Here is an 18,702-nt window from a genome sequence, read left to right on the forward strand (position 1 = left end):
TGGAAGAGGTAGAATATGGAGAAGGCTATTATTAGGGGTCCTTCTTGCATTACTGGTATAAATTAATGTTTAAAAAAACAAATCTGTTGATTTTAGATGAGCTTGGAATTAATGTCTGAAGAACCGTTACCAAAGGCTTTAAGTATGGTTGTTGCATCCTCTGGAAATGAGTTTCTCATACAAACAGTTTGGGAAACCCTTACTATCTGTGGCTGAGAGTATCATAATAGTTCACAACAAGCAGTGATGACCTCTAAGTCTCTATCACAAGTTGCCTTCAAAGATTTTTCAAGTTTCTCTCAATCTAAGTCAATCTCAATTCTACAGTCTAGTTTTATTTTCTTCATAGTAATTATCACTATCTTAAGTTACCTATTCATTCACTTATTTATTATCTATCTCCCATTAAAATGGGAATGCCAAGATAATTCTGAATTCACATGATTTTAGTCAAGCCATTTAGCGTTTTGTTACAGTATAAAGACACATTTTATTTACTTACCTTAGTTGGAAAAGGAAATTTGGAAGGTTCTGTTTTGCATGGTGTATGAATAGCCGTTAGAGGGGGAGGCCATGAATGCGTCATCTCCTGAAATGTAATTATTACAGTTTGTTTTCAAGCAGGTCAAGGATAAAAATTACACAGCTAAAAACCAGATCTGTATTATAAATGCTGGTTTTGTGACTGCTCCTCCAAAGGTGTACATATTTAATCAATAAATATTAATTAAGCACAATGTGTGCAAGGCATTACGGGGTAGGTAACAGGAAGATAGTTTATACTCTGACTTCAAGGAGGTTAGAGTTAAGGTGATAAGACCTGTGAATAGTTATAGTAATCAGCCTGTAACCAAATACAGGGCACATAGTAAAATGCTATTAAGGAAGAGCTTGCTATGGGAGTGGGAAAGGGGGATAACAGTAAGAAAAGAAGCTAGCTTTTACTGTGTACCTTTAATGGGCCACATACTATGCTATTTTACATCTGTTACTCAGCTAGTAGTCATAATGACATTATGAGGTAGATACCATTATTATCCTGACTCTGTGTAGGATAAAACTGAAGCACAGAGATTAAGCTATTTACTCAAGGTCATACACTTAGTAAGTAATGGACACAGAATTTGATCCTGGTTAGTCTCTCTACAGAGTCCATTCACTGATACGAAATTTTGGTCAAGTGGAGAAAATCAGAAGAAAGGTATCAAATGCACACATAGAGGAAGACAGACAAGTAAGACTACATGTCTGATTTCATTCAATGCCTTCTGTCTAATCATATGCCAAGTATATCCAAGTGGAAGTTTGGATATAATCACAATGTATACATTAGAGAAGCAGGAAACAGAGAAGTATCAGACCCAGAATACGGAAGAAGTGTTTTATCTCTGGCATGTAGTTCAAAGCCAGCCGTCAAGTAGATTGAGAAAATACAATGAATTAAAGGTGGTATAACCTTTAGGAATTTATCCTATAGCTATAAGCACAGTTATGTAAAGATACATGTTCAAGGGATACACACTAAAAAAAAATGAAAACAACCTAAACATCAACAACATAGGATTAATTAAATTACCAGACACTCATACAGTGGAACACCAAGCAAACAGAAAAATGAGAAAGTTACCTTCTGAAAGGAAATGATACCCCCAGTTAGTGTTAAATGCCAAATACAAATCAGTGTATGTCCTCATAAATGTTTATTTATGGAAAAATCTCTCAGAGATAGTTAACCTGTGGAAAACAGAATGACTGAGAGAAGAGACGAGACCACTTGACACAGCTTCCACCACTTGAATCTCTTGAAATAGTCACCTGCACTCAGCTTGCTCTTTATCCTCTTACAATGCTTTATGTCTCTAATCGTATTTCACTTTCTGAAGTAATTGTATATAGTTGATTATTTCCTACATTGTGCTCAAAAATGTCAGCTCAAAGGGTGCAACACTAACACTATTATCACCACTATATCCCTGGTGCTTGACACACAGTAAGCTCTGAATTAATAAATCATTTCTTACAATAAATATATTACTTTTAGACTAAAAAAATCTTTTTATTTCCTTTAAGTTTGTGATGAGGTTCCCAGAAAAAATACGACTACAAGTATGAAGAAAACACAAAGGCAATGTGAACCTGAACTTGCTTATATGCTGCACATAGGGAAGGGAAAAGAAACAGAAACTTATATACCCCAGGTTTTCAATGTTGGCATTTTACACCTTAAATATCAAAATCCTCTCAATAAAAAATCTATTTAACTCCCTACTGTCAAATGACTGAGCATCTATTACACCCAAGGCCATGTGCCAAGTCATATATATACATAAAATAGATAATAAATGGCTTCCCTTGTACCTCAGCTGGTACAGAATCTGCCTGCAATGCGGGAGACCTGGGTTTGATCCCTGGGTTGGGAAGATCCCCTGGAGAAGGGAAAGGCTACCCACTCCAGTATTCTGGCCTGGAGAATTCTGTGGACTGTATAGTCCACGGGGTGACAAAGAGTCGGACAAGACTGAGTGACTTTTACTTACTATAATAAATGGTCAGTAACATCATAGAAATAATTAAATACAAGAAAATCTTAAGATTTCATTCAGGTATTAACGTGCCATGCATTTCTGAGGATTTAAGAGTAAAGATATATGCTCCCTTAGACTTTTTACGTACATGGCAACTGAAAAATGAAAGCAATGAGTCATCATTGTGGTCTAATGACCTGATATAGGGAGAAAAACGATTTCAGTGGGATTCTAAGAAAAAACAGAATCTGTATTTGACTGAAGAGGAAGGAGAAACACATTCTATGAAAGTTTACAGAGATGAAAGAATAAGAAAGTGTATGGCTTAGGGAAATCGGTTTGGGAAAAGTGGTCCATCTGTAGTGGGAGAGGCTGAAACTGGCCTGTATACAGACTAACATTTAAAATGTTAAATTTGCACACTATTCTTTTTAGGGGCCTTAGAGAGCCTGAAAACTTCTTAGAAGGAAATTATGAAGACAAAGGATTAAAGCAAAGAATATGGTGGCAATACAGAAGACAGATGAGTAGGAAGACTCCAGACAGAAAGTCAGAGTGAGGACTGTATATTACAATTACTAAAGCTCAAAGTGGCAGAAATGGAAACAAAGGAACAAACATTTTCAAAGTCCTGCATGTAGTTTTGTGGTTAAACAGAACATGAGAGAAAAAAGTGAAAGATAATCAGGATTCTACAATTAGCCAGGAAGAACAGTGATACTACTAATAGAAGTTAAGTCTGATAAATATGGCTTCAGACTTATCTGAAGAGGAAGGAGAAACCCAGAGACCCACCTAAGAAGCAATGAAGAGACAAAAACCAAAACCCAAAGGAGGCCAAGACAGGAGAGAAAGATTGAATAGCTGTCTAACAGCTAAAGCCCAAAGGATGGAGGAAAATCTCATCAAAGGAGAAAAAGAGAGGAGCACTGGCTTAAAAAATGCACTCAAATTTAAGAGATAAGAGAAGACACAAGCTTTCCCAAAGGGCAACTTTGGAATGTTGAGAATGTGAGACAAGAAAAGGTGTGTAGAAAATAAAAACAATGTAACAACAGTCAAGGAAGAAAAAAAATGGTGTTTCCAGAAGGAAAAAATAAAAATTCTTTATAACAGCAGAAAGAGTAAAGAACACAAATGAAGCCTCTAGTGGCATGGGAGGTAATGACCTTGGAGAAACAAGTTCAGGAGAATGGCGGAGATAAAAGAGATTTTAGTAGGCTAAAGGAAGGACAGGGAAGCCTGGTGTGCTGCAGTCCATGGGGTCTCAAAGAGTCGAACACAACTTAGCGGCTGAAAAACAACAAAAGAAAAGAAGGAGAAAATAAGTGGCAGCAGCCAATGCAAGCAGTCTTTCAAAAGCATATACAGTGAAGGGGACTTCCCTGGTAGTGCAGTGGATAAGAGTCCGCCTGCCAAAATGCAGGGGAGATAGGTTTCATTCTGATCCGGGAAGGTCCCACATACCTTGCAGCAACTAAGCCCATGTGGCACAACTACTGAGCCTGCACTCTAGACCTGCAACTACTGAAGCCCGCGTGCCCTAGAACCTGTGCTCTGCAACGAGAAGCCCATGCACCAAACCAGAGAGTAGCTTCCACTCGCGACAACAGCAGACAGCTTGTGCAAAGCAACAAAGACCCAGTGCAGTCAAAAATAAATCAATAAAAATTAAAAAAAAGTACATACAGTGAAATACAAGTACAGACACAAAAATTCAGGTGTACACAAAAAGTACAATTAATATGTGACTGATGGTCTTTGTCTATTGAGCCAAAAACAGTTTCTTTTTCCAACAGACAACATTTTCTTTTCCCAACAGAATGTACTCTTTAGTCATGTGTCAAGTTTAAACATATTCCATTAAACACTCAAAATGTGTAGTATTCAGAGAAAACTTATGTATATCTGACCAGTATATACAGATGAACTCTAAAGCAAGCTATTTTCAACACAATGGGTTGATAACTACTGAGATTTTAAGCATTTCAAATTATTAACTGATAAACCTAAGAAGGTATAGTTATATTTGGTTTCTTCCTCTCTTCAAAGCAAACTGTTAAGACCAGAATTTGTTTTTACTTACAAACAAAACCCCCAGCTTTTTGAGGGCAAATAGTAAACAAACCAAGTAGTTCAGAACTTAAGTATGAATATAAACAGGAAAGAGTCAGTTATTTTTGATGTAAACAATCAGGTTATACATGTAATCAGTCTGCTGCAGCTTCAGGTACTTTGTGAAATACGGGGAGGGGGAGGGGGTAAGAGGGTAGCAGAGCATCATACTTAGAGACAAACTATTTAAAAAAAAACCCAAAAACTTACTTTAAGAATTTCATCCACACAACTCACATCCCCAGAAGCAGATGCCTAAAAAAAGAGGAAAAGAAACATATATTAGGTCTGAAGCCATTTCTTATTAGGTTTTTATCATTTGTTGTACAGATTTAACATTATTAGAAATAAAACTAATATTAAAGATATATTTGGTATCCCACTACTCAAAGCCAGAACGCTAATTAGAATCTTTGGACTAATTTCCTTAAATACAAAATTTCAAGCACTAAAAAATTTTAATCACCAAACTGTACATGATTGGAAATTTTAAAAAAAGTTTTCCAAGAAACCTTATCTTTCTTATACTTGGATTAGAAGTAACTTTTAAAATGTAGTTTTTTTAGCTGAACAAGATGTCAAAATTTAAAAGTCGATTTATATACAAAATATACTATGATACTGAGATATCATTTCACATAAACTAACAAACAGAGTAAAACCAGTATTATTGAAAGATTAGCTGTCTGGAACACAATGGACATTTTACATAATATTTCTTAAATCATGAAGGTTAAGTTTATTCTGAAGCACAAACAACAACTGAGTTATGGTGAAGCCTAGCTCTAAGGATCACATTATAATGTGTAAAGAAAGAACAAATCACCACTTTACTGTTCTCCTGAGAGGAGTAATTAGATGACAAATGCCAGGAACAATGCATTTCCTAAGGCCACAAGAAAGATTTTTAAATGTCCTCAAAACATCATTTTACCTATCCCCCTTCCCTTCCCCCACTGTTTTAAGCTATGAGCTATAATTCTCAGCTACTGATATGTCTTAAAATTTTTTTTATTGCAAAAACTAGACTAAAGGATTTTTATTTCACAAAGAATGCTCACTATTCTGAATAGAACGTTTTGGTACATAGTTCTAAGCACCTTAAATTTCAAGCCACCACTATCCCTGGAGCAGTCGCCACAAACCAGAGAAAAGGATCATGGCATCCAAATCATAAAACATTACCGTCTCCATGCAACCAAAAAAGTTTCAACATTTACCATAATGAACCATGCAATGAGAAGTAATTTTTTTAAAACAAAAGACAAAATGTATTATCCCATAAAATCAAAATGAGGAAACCTAAGGTATTGAGAGATCATCTTTTAGTTCTATAACTGACTTGTCATTTTAATATTTGAAAACAACAAATGACTTTTTTTCTACTGCTCAAGAGAAGTATCTAAGAGCTCTATGGATTTACATGGGAGTCAATCACAAGTTTTTCCTTAAACTTTTACATTCCTTACTGTTAAGACAAAGAGTTCAAGTTCAATCATATCTTCAGGGTGAATTGCTTCATAAAGTTACAAAGTTAAAAAGCTCTAAATGTATGACTTACATCCAATGGTTGGGAAGGTATTTTCAGCTTGGTGAGATGTGCTTTACTGCTGGGCTTCAGTTCAGTCATGCTGTTGCCATGAGACTGGCTGCTGTAGTGTTCAGAGGACAGCTTTGGTTCCATGGACTCCTGTCCATCCATGGGCCGCACATAGGCAGTGGGTTTCTGTAGCATTGAGCTGGACTTTGACATCAATGAAGGTGGGAAAGACTGATTTGAGTGCTGCCCACTTGAAAAAGGTACACGGGAAGGAGAATCCCAGTTTGCATCAGGGTCCCGAGGTGATTTGGAACGCTGATGTTCTTTGCTATGGTGATCATTCCCATGAGACCTGGAATGACTGGAGCTTAATGAAGAAACAGCCTGGGGTTTTCCAGGGCTGGAAGAGCGTGACTTGGAGTGTTCTGATCCATGCTGGCCTTTCTTTCGGCTACTGCTCCCACCACTGCTGTACGAGTCACGGTCATGTCTCTGGCCACTACTATTAGTGCCACCACTGGCTCCTGCACTGGCCCGCTGGCTACTGTGTCCACTCTGTAAGCCTGAGGACCGTTTCTGAGACTGAGAAGTGCTGGGTGCAGGACCTACTGGAGTCCACTTGCTACTCTGATGAGAGCTCCCATGTCTCTGTTCAAAGAAATTTGGGTTAGATTTTTCATCTGCTGTCGGCGGTACTGTAGGCTTGGGAATTGCAACAAGCTTTGGTATAGATCTGTCTCCTATGAAATCCTTCATTTCATCGTAGTTTCCAAGCATACTCTGAATACGACTTGACAGCTTATCTTCTTTGCTAGTCTACAAAAAAAAAGAAGTAAAATAAAACTATAAAATTAGCATAACTGGAAATAAAAGATGCTTCCAAACTAACTTCACAAACTTTAAATGGAAAGGGACTTTTCAAAAGAAGGTCTCATCTCATATGCTAAGGTTAAACTCTCAAAGCAAACTCCATATACATATCTTTTTATGGTGAAAAAGAAAATGCACTGTAAGTGAAAAACCTTCACGTTAAAACACTAATATTCTAGAGGACACTGAGAAATATATATACGATAGACTATAGGAGATCTTTAAAAAATCCAAATTTCACAAATAAATATACTAGAACAGTAGTAAATATATTTTGAAGAGCAGGAAAAGTAATTATGCCTTTACGTAATTAAGTTCCAAATCAGCACATTAGCCAATATTCATACTTTTGGCAGTCAAGGAAAACAACATATTCCTTACAATTCAATGTTATAGTTAGAAGCAGAAGTAAAAAGCTGAATGAAACAAGCTATATGTACTTAACTTTTTTTAATTAATAATTCCTTTTGTTACTGGGACACATCAAGTTAATAAAAGTCAAAAACAAATTAAGCATGGAAAATCCAGTGATAAATTTTTAAATTCTGGCTATTAATTATGACCATCAAGTCCTCCAACTTTTGAAGTCAAAAAGTGTATACTCTCAAAAAAAAAAAGGGGGATACTCTGAGTTTCAAAAATTATCTTTGAATAATAAGATCCAAGATGTCTACAAGCTTTAGGACTCTTTCACATTCATGTATGTGAAAGAAAAAAGTTGACTGATTATATAAAAAGGAAATCAAGACTGAAAAACAAACAGAAGACCCTGAACCACTAGTATTTATTCTCAAGTTGGTATGAATCAGTAAGGACTTTAGATTATATGAAAATCAGTCTGAGAGGTAAATGTACACCAATTTATTGACAACATCAAGGTCAGAAATCAAATCCTATTCATTGGATATTTACATACTACATACCATACTACAAAATAAAATGGGAGTATGAGTCAAAGATTCTGGACCAAACTCCTGTTCTTTTCAAAATGTCTTTAATCCCAAAGTATTGTGTTATAAATGATGTCAGTCTAACTGCCCTTCATTGGACAAATCTTAAAAGCTCTGAATAAATGGCTACTTACAGATCTCACAAATGGTTTCTACAAACACCAAATGTTGTAAGAGTAAACCCAGGATATGTTGTTAATTCGTATTTCATGAGAAAAAAATCTAACATACTTTCAACATCATACTATGAAGCCAACAGTGATCACCAGTGCTGTAATACATATTATTATAGCTATTCTACACAATACAAGCCTTTAAATTATAGTAATACTTCCAATGAAAGTGTTAGAAAGTATGAATGTGTTAGTCACCCAATTGTGTCCAACTCTTTTTAACGCCATGGACCGTAGCCCGTCAAACTCCTCTGTCCAAGGAACTTTCCTGGCAAGAATACTGGAGTGGGGAGCCATTCCCTTCTCCAGGGGATCTTCCTGACCCAGGGGTCAAGCCTGTAACTGCTGCACTGCAGGCAGATTCTTTACCACTAAGCCATCAGGAAAGCTTACTTCCAACAAAATCCAAAGCCAAATTAAATATGAGAGAAACATTTGTGGCCTCTAGTTACATTAAAGTCATCAGTTTTGGGTTCAGTTTGGGTTGGATCCCTGGGTCTGGAAGATCCCCTGGAAGAAGGCATGGCAACCCACTCCAGTATTCTTGCCAGGAAAATTCTATGGACAGAGGAGCCTAGAGGGCTATAGTCCATAGGGTCACAAAGAATTGGACATTGCTGAAGCAACTGAGCATGCACACATGCAAATCAAGTATAACGATAGTTTTTTTAAAAAAGCAATTAGTTAAACTTATTGAACACATATGACAACATGCTTTAATCTAAATTTGACATTGTTAATTAAACATTAAACATGTAAAAAGAAAATCAAAGAATCTAGTATATGATAACAGAAAATGAACCAGATTGATACTGAAAACACTTTTATTCAAATATACTAATAGTCACTGAAACTTGATAAACTAGTAAGCAAATGGCAAGAAAAAGGGAAAAACAAAAGAATTTATGAAATATTTCTCTTTGACTCATGTTATACCCAAACATCCAAGGAAACAACAGATGATGTACATTGATAAAGAAACTTTTAATTTAGTTCAGGGCTCAGAAAGGTAAAATGCCTGCCAAGGGCTAGTGGTAGAGCACGGAATAAAGATAGGAATGTTCTAGCTAATCCATACTTAAGAAGTTACAGGATATAGATGGGATGGTGGTAGGGTGAGGGGCTGTAAGGATGACTTTAGGACACTAGTGATGTTAAATTTCTTGATTTGGGTATTAATTATGAGAGGTTGCTCATATGGTGAATGAAAACTCTTTCACCTATAACAATTGGTGTACTTTTCTGTATATATGTTATATAGCGATGAAAAATTTATACCAAAGAAGTACATTCTATTATGAGGAAAGGAAAAAATGTTAAAGGGCATAACATAGTAACTATTTCAAATAAAAAAACTCAAGTTTAAGCATTTTAAAAGAAAAATACGTCACATTATAGGGGAAAAAACATTCAAAGAACAACTTACAACTTTGTATGGCTCAGCAAAGAGAGGAGAGCTAGGTGGGAAGGCGTCGTCGCCCTGCTGAATTTCCTGATTCCGCCTTTCCCGTTCTTTCATACGCAGCACATTCCGATCTTCACGGTTCATGTTGCTATGAAGAGAAACACAACTTTTACATTACACAAAAAAAGGAAAAATTAAATGTTCTGTACTCATTTTGTCAGTTTAACGCTTCAATCGGATATTCCCTTTTAACTTTCAAGTGATAACAGGCATTAGTACTGAAGTTGGGTTTTGGCAATGGTTTTATCAACTAAAAACCAATAGTGTCTTCCCACAACTATCCAGATAGGAAACACTGGCCCAGGATATTAGGATCCACCCCATTTAAACACTTAGCCTTATGAATTTTTTAAGTTTTCTGCTAGCTAAAAGTCAGCTAAAACTTACGTATTCAGAGGGAAAGTAGTACTTAAACCCATACATAATTCTTAGCATTTCCTATAAACCGTCTGTGGCTTCTTCTTCAGAAATCTAACTATTCTTTGTCATTAGAAGCATACAACCCACTCCTACCTACCACCCCCTCCCCCCAGGGTCCAGTGCTTTTCTCTACTTTCCATCTACCTTATCTTGATTTCTTTTTGTCCCAAACACAGCTTCCTTGGTGTCCATCCTTATGGCAGTTTGATCTCAGCTTTGCTGTTGCTCTAGATTCCCTAAAAAACGACATTTCTGCTCTAAATACATTAATATTTCAATTAACACCTCAATAAATGCCAAAACTGAGGCTTTCAGCAGCAGATTCTAAAAATAACTTGGGTTAGTAACAGTAGTTGAAATTTTACAGAAAAAGAAAAAGTCTTTTGGGAGAAGGGGTAAATGAGGGTGTCATTTCTATAATCATGATAGTATGTTCTGTTTTCAGTAAGAAACCAAGGAAAATAGTTTACATCAGTGGGATTTTTGGTTAATAGATAATAATGAAAACTGTTGTCTAATCCTGGGACAAGGGATTATGAGGGACTCTGCAACATACTTTTCCCTGGAGATATGTTTAATCATCTGTCCTAGTTATGCTTTGTTTTGCTTTGAAAATTCTGCTGGAGGCCAAACAGAAAGACCAGGTTATACAGTGGAGTATTTCCAGCCTTATGATAAGATTCAGAAATTATATTAAATCAGAAAATTAAAGTCAATCAAGACTGGTAGAAACTATAATTGTAAAATGAGAAAGGACAGCAAAACCAATATATTCTTGAGGACTTTTATAAGCACAAATAAACATTTAAATATAAAACTTTCTGATTTGCAATTTACTATCATTCAAATAAAGCAACTTAGTGTTTAAAAATGTGTTCCAGGTATCCAAATATATATTCAAGTTCTTTCTTTTATGTACAACTTTCTAATGAACTTAAAAAAAAGAATATAAACTATTTTGAGCTTATGGGAATAGTGTGTGCTTTCTTTAGTCTCCCATCAGAACCACAAAAAGTATTTCTTTCTTTAATAAATACCACAAAACATCTACACTTTGGTATTCAGAAATTAAAATGAAAGAATATTTATTATCCCCTAGTACACTTGTGCCAACTAATAACTGTGTATCACTAACAATCAAATTTCAAATAGACCTCTAGAGCTATGGTGCCACAACACATGAATCTGTCTGTATCCATTTCTGCACTACCTACCAATTTCCTCTAATTTCCTAAGTTTAATTATTGAAAGCTCAGGGACTTCTCCAGTGATCCAGTGGTTAACACTCCAGCCTTCCACTGCAAGGGACGCTGGTTCAATTCCTGGTTGGGGAACTACGATCCCATACAGCAGGGCAACTAAGCCCATGTGCTCCAACTAGAGAAGCTCACCCACCACAACAAGAAGCCTGTGCATAACCAGAGAAAGCCTGCTCAACACAACAGAGACCCAGAGCAGTCCCCACCCCCAAATTATTGAACAATCAGACAACAATAGATATGCCTTATTTAAATTATGATTTAATTTTACATGTTCAACAGCACTAACATAATCATGCAAGAAACATGTGAACATTTACTGCAAAAACGGATGATTCCCACAATAAAATTTCTCCTATAATTCAATAATAAAAACTTTGTTTTCTTAAACAATAAAAGTCATCACACTGAATATTTCCTCATTTAACAAAACTGCCAAGAAGCTCATGATGAAATTAAAGGATTGCTAATAACAACTAATATCCCAGTTTCAGTTCTTACTCTCTAGGTTTTTTCTGATTTGACTTATTTTCACATCTAATACACTGGTTCTATTTTTTTCCTTTTGTGTCTTTCAATATCAGTCTCTCTGCCTAAAATAAAGTTTTCCCCAAAGCAGTAATTCCAATAATTCCACTTGAGCTGACCCAAAATTAATACGAAATTCAAATGACTCAATTTAAAGTATATCTATGTTGCACAGGCAAAATTATATTCCTCCTATATTTGCAACTACTATACTAAAACGGAATTCAGTAAAAAATAACAACCTGCTACATCACAACCAATTTACTAGATAAAATAATTTCTAAAAGAAAATTAGCAGGTAGAAAGAAGGTTCTTCTTCTAATATTTTTCATTACTTAAGGTAAATTGTTTAAGTACCTATCCAGTATTTATTTTAAGTTGATATACTAATTACAAATTTTTTCTTCTAGTTTTATTGAGATATAACACATAGCACTTGAAAAGTTAACAGCATAATGGTTTGATATGTATCATAAAGTCATCATCACAGTAAGTTTAGTGAACATTCATCATCTTATACAGATGCAAAATTAAAGAAATAGAAAAACATCATTTTTGATGAGAACTCAATGATTGACTCTCAACTTTTAAGTAAAACATACAGCACTGTTAATTTTATTAAACTGTATTGTCCAGCACCTCCCTAGCACTTATCCTTATACCTGGAAGTTTGTACCTTTTGACTGCCTTCATTCAATTCCCCTGACCCTTATCCCCCATCTCTGGTAACCACAAATCTTAACTCTGCCTCTTCTGAGTTTGTTTCTGAAGTGTAATTGATCTGCAACACTATGTTAGTTCCTGTTATACTACCTGATTTACCTCTATACATTTGAAACTGATCACCACAATGAATCTAGTAAGATACCTCACCATACAAACATAATACATAGTTACTGACCATATTCGTCACACTGTCCATTTCAAACCCTTGACTCATTTACTTCCTAACTGGAGTTTGTACCTCTTCATTATCCTCACCTGTTTCTTTCCTTCAACCTCAACCCCTCCCCTCTGGCAACCATCTGTTTGTTCTCTGTATGGAAAACTCGGTTTCTGTTTTATTGTGCTTGCTCTTTTTTTTTTTTTAAGATTCCACATATAAATGAAATCATGTAGTATTTGTCTTTCTCTATTTGACTTAAATAACTTTTTAGGATAATACCTTCTAGGTCCATCCATATTGTTGCAAATGGAAAGATTTCATTCTTTGTGATGGCTGAGTAATTTTCCATTAAACATATTTATACATCACATCTTCTTTATCCATTCATCTACCAATGGAACTGCAGCTGCTTCCATATCCTGGCTATTGCAAATAATGCCACAACTAACATAAGGGTGTATATATCTCAAGTATTTTTGTTTTCTTCTGTTTGCTGGATCATATGGTAGTTCTGTTTTTATGGATGGCATTTCAGATAACATAGTAATGTTAAGTCCCTCAACTGTGATAACTCTATTTCATTATGCAGGAGAAAATCCTTGATTCTTACTTAGGACATATACAACACACAGGCGAAATGTTATGTTTGCCAACTCTCAAATGGTTCAATGCCACTGGAATCTATACCTAGCATGTATAGATCGTATGTCTATAGAAAGTATTCTATGTGGTGCTGGGGGGAGAGACAAGAGAGAGGGATAGATAAAGGAAGGAGGGAAAGACAGAGGTAAAGGAAAGGGTAAGGAAGAGAAGAAGGAAGAGTAGCAGCAGCAGCAGCAACTAAATGTTAATCTAGGTGAAGGGTATAGAGATCTGTATCATACTTTTCTTAGGTCTGAGATTTTAAAAATAAAATACGAAAGGTTAACAGTGATTAAAATATTAGAGCACAATGGGTGCTTTCCAGCATTTTTCAGCCTTGGGACTACCATCAAACTATTTCTCCTCTAGGGCTCACACTACTTCTCTCATGACTAAGGTGCACCTCCAAATCCACTCTGCTATCCGGTTCTCCTCAACTCCTCTGTGTCATGATTAATCACATTTCAGAAAAAAATTACACTTATTACTTGCAAAGAGGGGACAACATCCACAGGCCAAGCTTCGGTTCAATAAAAGTAAATCAACATCCAAAATTTATCTAAAGCAAAATTTAATATTATTAAGTACACTATTAACTTAATATGCAACAAGCGTCTATTACATACTTAGCATCGGGGAGAACAAGAATAACCTGCCATACTAGATTAGAGCTTATTATAATCCACTACCATTATCAAAATAGGATGGTAAAGAAATGAACAAATTGATCAGTAAAACAGAGGCAAGAAATAAATCCCCAAACATGTGGGATTTTAATAGTTTAAAAAGCCCAATCCAATAATAAAATGTTTTATTTAATAACAATTAAGAGCCATGTACTTTTCTAAAATGACAGTTATTAAAATGGTGAAGACATTTCAAACTCATCCAGAATAAAGACAAACCTTTCAGCCCAGCAGCCTCACTTGTGGGACTGTCATCCACAGAATTAAAAGCACAGCTATCGGCTACAGAGATGTTCACTGCAGCACTGTTTTTAGTGGTAAAACAATTTAAAACAATCAAATGCCCAAGAACAAAGAGATGGTTAAATAAACCATGATTTATTAAAACAAATGAAGTAGATAATTTCCAATTAACCTAGGGAATTTCCATGAATGTTGCTATGTAAGGAAAAGTAGGTGCAACACAATGTATGCCATATGACTGACAGCCTCATTATTTCTTTAGCTTAAACTTGGAAGTAGAATTGTTAAGTGCTGAGTATACAGAAATACAACTCAACTAATAGGAAAACATGCCCACCACCATTCTCATAAGCTAAACACAAGAAAACTGAAAATCTGAATATCCAGTTTTCATGCATAATATGAAAGATGTCTCCCTATTTAGTTAAATCATCTTTCTTATCCCTCAGTAAATATTTTGGCTGTTCCTGCAAATGTAAATAGGGAACAGTCTTCCACGTATGTATTTTCCAAAAAAAACAAACGTTTTTAAAACAATTTTTTTAGTAAAATACAGTTGTTTACAACATTGTTTTAGTTTCAGGTATACAGCAAAGTGATTCAGTTATAGACATGTATGTATTTGGATTCCTTTCTATTATAGGTCATTACAAGATACTGACTACAGCTCCCTGTGCTATATAGTAGGTCCTTGCTGGTTATCTATTTTATATACAGTGGTTCGTATATTTTAAACCCAAACTCCTAATTTATCCCTCTCCTCTTTCCCCTCTAGTAACTGTAAGTTTGTTTTCAATGTCTTTAAATCTATCTATGTTTTGTAAATAAGTTATTCGTATCTTTTTTAGATTCCACATGTAAGTACTATCATATGACATTTGCCTTTCTCTGACTTACTTTACTTAGTATGATAATCTCTAGGTCCATCCATGTGGCTGCAAATGGCATTATTTCATTATTTTCTATGGCTAAGTAATACTCTATTGTGTATCTATACCACATCACCTTTATCCGTTCATATGTTGATGGGACACAGGTTGCTTCCATGTCTTGGCAACTGTAAATAGTGTTGCTATGAACACTGGGGTGCATGTATCTTTTTGAATCATAGTTTTATCCAGATACATGCTCAGGAGTGGGACTGCTGCATCATACAGTAGCTCTTATTTTAGGTTTTTAAGGAACCTCCATACTGTTCTCCATAGTGGCTACACTAATTTACAATCCCACAAACAGCGTAAAAGGGTTCCTTTTTCAAAAAAGATAAACCTTGATGGGTCTGTTTTTCCAATTACACAAGTAACACTCGCTCTTTGCCCCAAAACTCTAGTATGATCACTATAAAGTAGAAAGTAAAGTCACCAATAGTTTCACTTCCCTGAAATAAATCATATTCCAAGCAGTCACAGAGAGCCAAGGTGAAAATTATTACACATACAATTCTTATTTCATTTAAGAAGTAATGAACATAGTTCATACAATATATATGAATTTTCATTCTTTTATTGCCTGCATAGTATTCACTTAACCAGAAAGCCCCTGAAGAGGTTGTAGCTGGAATTCTGTATGACAAACATTATAATGATTGTACAAGTGTGTGCACACTATTTTCGTTTCAGATAAATTTCTCCATGTGAAAATGCTGAGTCAAAGGATATATGCTATACCACTTTAATATATACCACTAAAACAGCTTTTCAAAAAGATTGTTTTAATTGACAGCCTACTAATAGAGTATGACACTGTCCTTTAACCATGCCATTTTCAATCCAGGCATTATGAGTCTTTTTTAACTGAATCAGCTAAGAAATTTAAAAAAAAATTATTCCAACGTTACTTGTTTTATTTATTCAACAAATACAGGAACCTGTCTGCTACTTCTAGGCACTATTCGAGAAGCCAGGGAAAAAATAAAGAATGACTTCTAGATGGTCCTTGATCTTGAAAGCTCATAGCTGCATTCTACACAATTTTTTTTCTACTCAATTTCTATGATAGTTAAGACTGTACATCTTTTTCATTAGCTGTTTGGCCATTCATATTTCATATTTCTTCTTCTGTGAACTGCCTATTTATATCTTTTGTCCATTTTCCTATTAAAGTGATAGCCTTTTGATTATATAATAACCATGCTTTTCCAATCTGTGCTACATCTTAGCTGAGAAATATGAGGTTAGAAATCTTATGCTAAACTGCATCCTAACTCTACCGACCACCTCTTCAAGTCTTCCGCCTCCTCCTTCAGGACTACTTCCAAACTCTACAGGCAGGCCTACACTCTCCTCAATCTAAAATGCAAACCTCACACTGCAGTTTTTGAAATTTGTCAATACTCTCTCCAAGTCTCTTGCTTTCTTTCTGTCTTTTTGACTTTCACCTTGATCTGCATTTGTTCAACCTCTCCGGAGTTTTCCATTCTTTATTTCAATGGAGTAACTATAATCAATCTAAATACATAATTTTAAATATTTTTACTACAGACTATGTGTTATCTGTATCTTTACTTCTCAGTTACCTGTAATGAGAGACTAAAAATGAACTATACTATGGACTCCCATGGGACTGGGGTACTCAACAAAGGAAAGGGCTGGCTTTAATAGCTCTTTAATAGAGTTGCTACTCATTGCAGTTATTGTAAGTCTTATCCATCCACTGCTAACAGCTATGTCCAAGTGAAACTGCCTTTATATTGGAACTGGATACTTGATATTTAGTTGTGATTATATAACACACTAGACATATGATTTAGGTAAGTAATCTACACAAATCTCACTTCTGTCCTTTAAAAAACGTCCATACTAATTGGATGGTAAGGATTAGATGAGAGAACTATTTGAACGTATTTGAATATTTAACACTACACAAGTATTTAACACAGTCCAGTGGTATTTAACACAGTCCAGCGGTATTTAACATGGTCCAGAGTATTTAACACAGTCCAGTGGTTAGGACTTGGCACTCTCACTGCCAAGGCCCCAGGTTTGATCCCTGATCAGGGAACTAAGATCCCACAAGCCACTTGGTGTGTAGCCCCCCTCCCCCTCCCTCTAAAAAAACAGAATAAAGGGTAAAACAAAGAATAAAGAGTGACTGTAAACAGACACAACACATCTTTTTAGGGTGATGGAAATGTTCAGCAATTAAACTGTGGTGAAGAAAAAAATGAATTCTACTTCTATAAAGTACAATAAACAAACAAAAAATGAAATTAAGAAAACAATTACATTTACAGTATCACACACACACACAAAAATACTTAGAAAAAAATTAACAAAAGAACATAAAAATTCCAACTCTGAAAACTACAAAACATTATTGAAAGAAATTAAAGAAGATCTAAGAATATGGGAACAATCTTATTCATGGATTTGAGAATTTATTAAGATAAAAATACTCCTTTAATTGATCCACAGATTCTACACAGTCCCTATCAATATCCCAGCTGACTTCTTTACAGAAACTGATGAGATGATACTAAAATTCACATGGAAATTCAAAGGTTCCAGAATAGTCAAAACAATCTTGCAAAAGAAGAAAGTTGGAAGACATACACTTCCCAATTTCAAAATTTACTAGAAACCTCAAAAGAGAAACAAGAGTCCAGAAATATATTAATACTTCACATTTGTAACAGATTTTCCACAAAAATGCCAAGATAACTCAATCAAAAAATGGGGAAAGGACTTGAATAAGCTTTTCTCCAAAGAAAATATACAAATGGCCAATAAACACATGAAGTGATCCTTAACATCATCAGTCTTTAGGGAAATGGAAATCAAAACTAAGAGATACAACATCACACCCATTAGGATGGCTATTATCAACATTTTAAAATCTTGTTTAAAAAATGTTGGCAAGAATATGAAGAAATTAGAACCCTGAGCAGTGCTGGTGAAAATGTAAAATGGTGCAGCTGCTGTGGAAAAGTTTGTTGCTCACTCAAAAAAAGTATATAACATAGAATTACCATATGATCCAGCAATCATATGCTTATATATACAGCCAAAAGAACTGAAAGCAGGAACTCAAAATAGGTATTTGTACACCCCATGTTCATAGCAGCATTATCCACAGAAGTCAGGAGGTGGAAGCAACCCAAGTGCTCATCAAGATGAATGGACAAACAAAATGTGATATACACATACAAAGAAATATAATTTAGCTTAAAAAGGAAAGAAATTCTGACACATGCTACAACATGAATGAAGCTTGAGGATATCAAAGCTAAGTGAAATAAGCCAGTCACTTACATGAGGTATGTAAAAAAGGCAAATTGACAAAAAGCAGAATGGCGGTTGCAAGACACTGGGCATAACGGAATAGGGAATTATCATTTAATGGGTATGGAGCTTCTGTTCAAGATGATGAAAAAGTTCTGAAAATGGACAGTAAATGCACAG

General features: G+C 35.2%; 1 protein-coding gene across 3 annotated transcripts in view; it reads right to left on the reverse strand.

The window, feature by feature from the left end:
- AFF4 (ALF transcription elongation factor 4) overlaps positions 1–18,702 on the reverse strand; it is a 72,228-nt gene that overhangs the window by 37,331 nt on the left and 16,195 nt on the right. Inside the window, exons 2-6 of one of the 3 annotated variants that reach the window (XM_020897583.2) lie at positions 10,203–10,294; positions 9,600–9,726; positions 6,202–6,996; positions 4,851–4,895; positions 503–589 (exon numbers count right to left, since the gene is read on the reverse strand). In XM_020897583.2, coding sequence (XP_020753242.2) covers positions 503–589; positions 4,851–4,895; positions 6,202–6,996; positions 9,600–9,722 — 1,050 coding nt within the window. In that variant the 5' untranslated portion in view covers positions 9,723–9,726; positions 10,203–10,294. The remainder of the gene's footprint in view (positions 1–502; positions 590–4,850; positions 4,896–6,201; positions 6,997–9,599; positions 9,727–10,202; positions 10,295–18,702) is intronic. The other 2 variants (XM_070465351.1, XM_020897584.2) reach the window with 2 other exon arrangements.

The sequence above is a fragment of the Odocoileus virginianus genome, chromosome 3, assembly GCF_023699985.2.
Source record: "Odocoileus virginianus isolate 20LAN1187 ecotype Illinois chromosome 3, Ovbor_1.2, whole genome shotgun sequence".
Taxonomy (NCBI): Eukaryota; Metazoa; Chordata; class Mammalia; order Artiodactyla; family Cervidae; genus Odocoileus; species Odocoileus virginianus.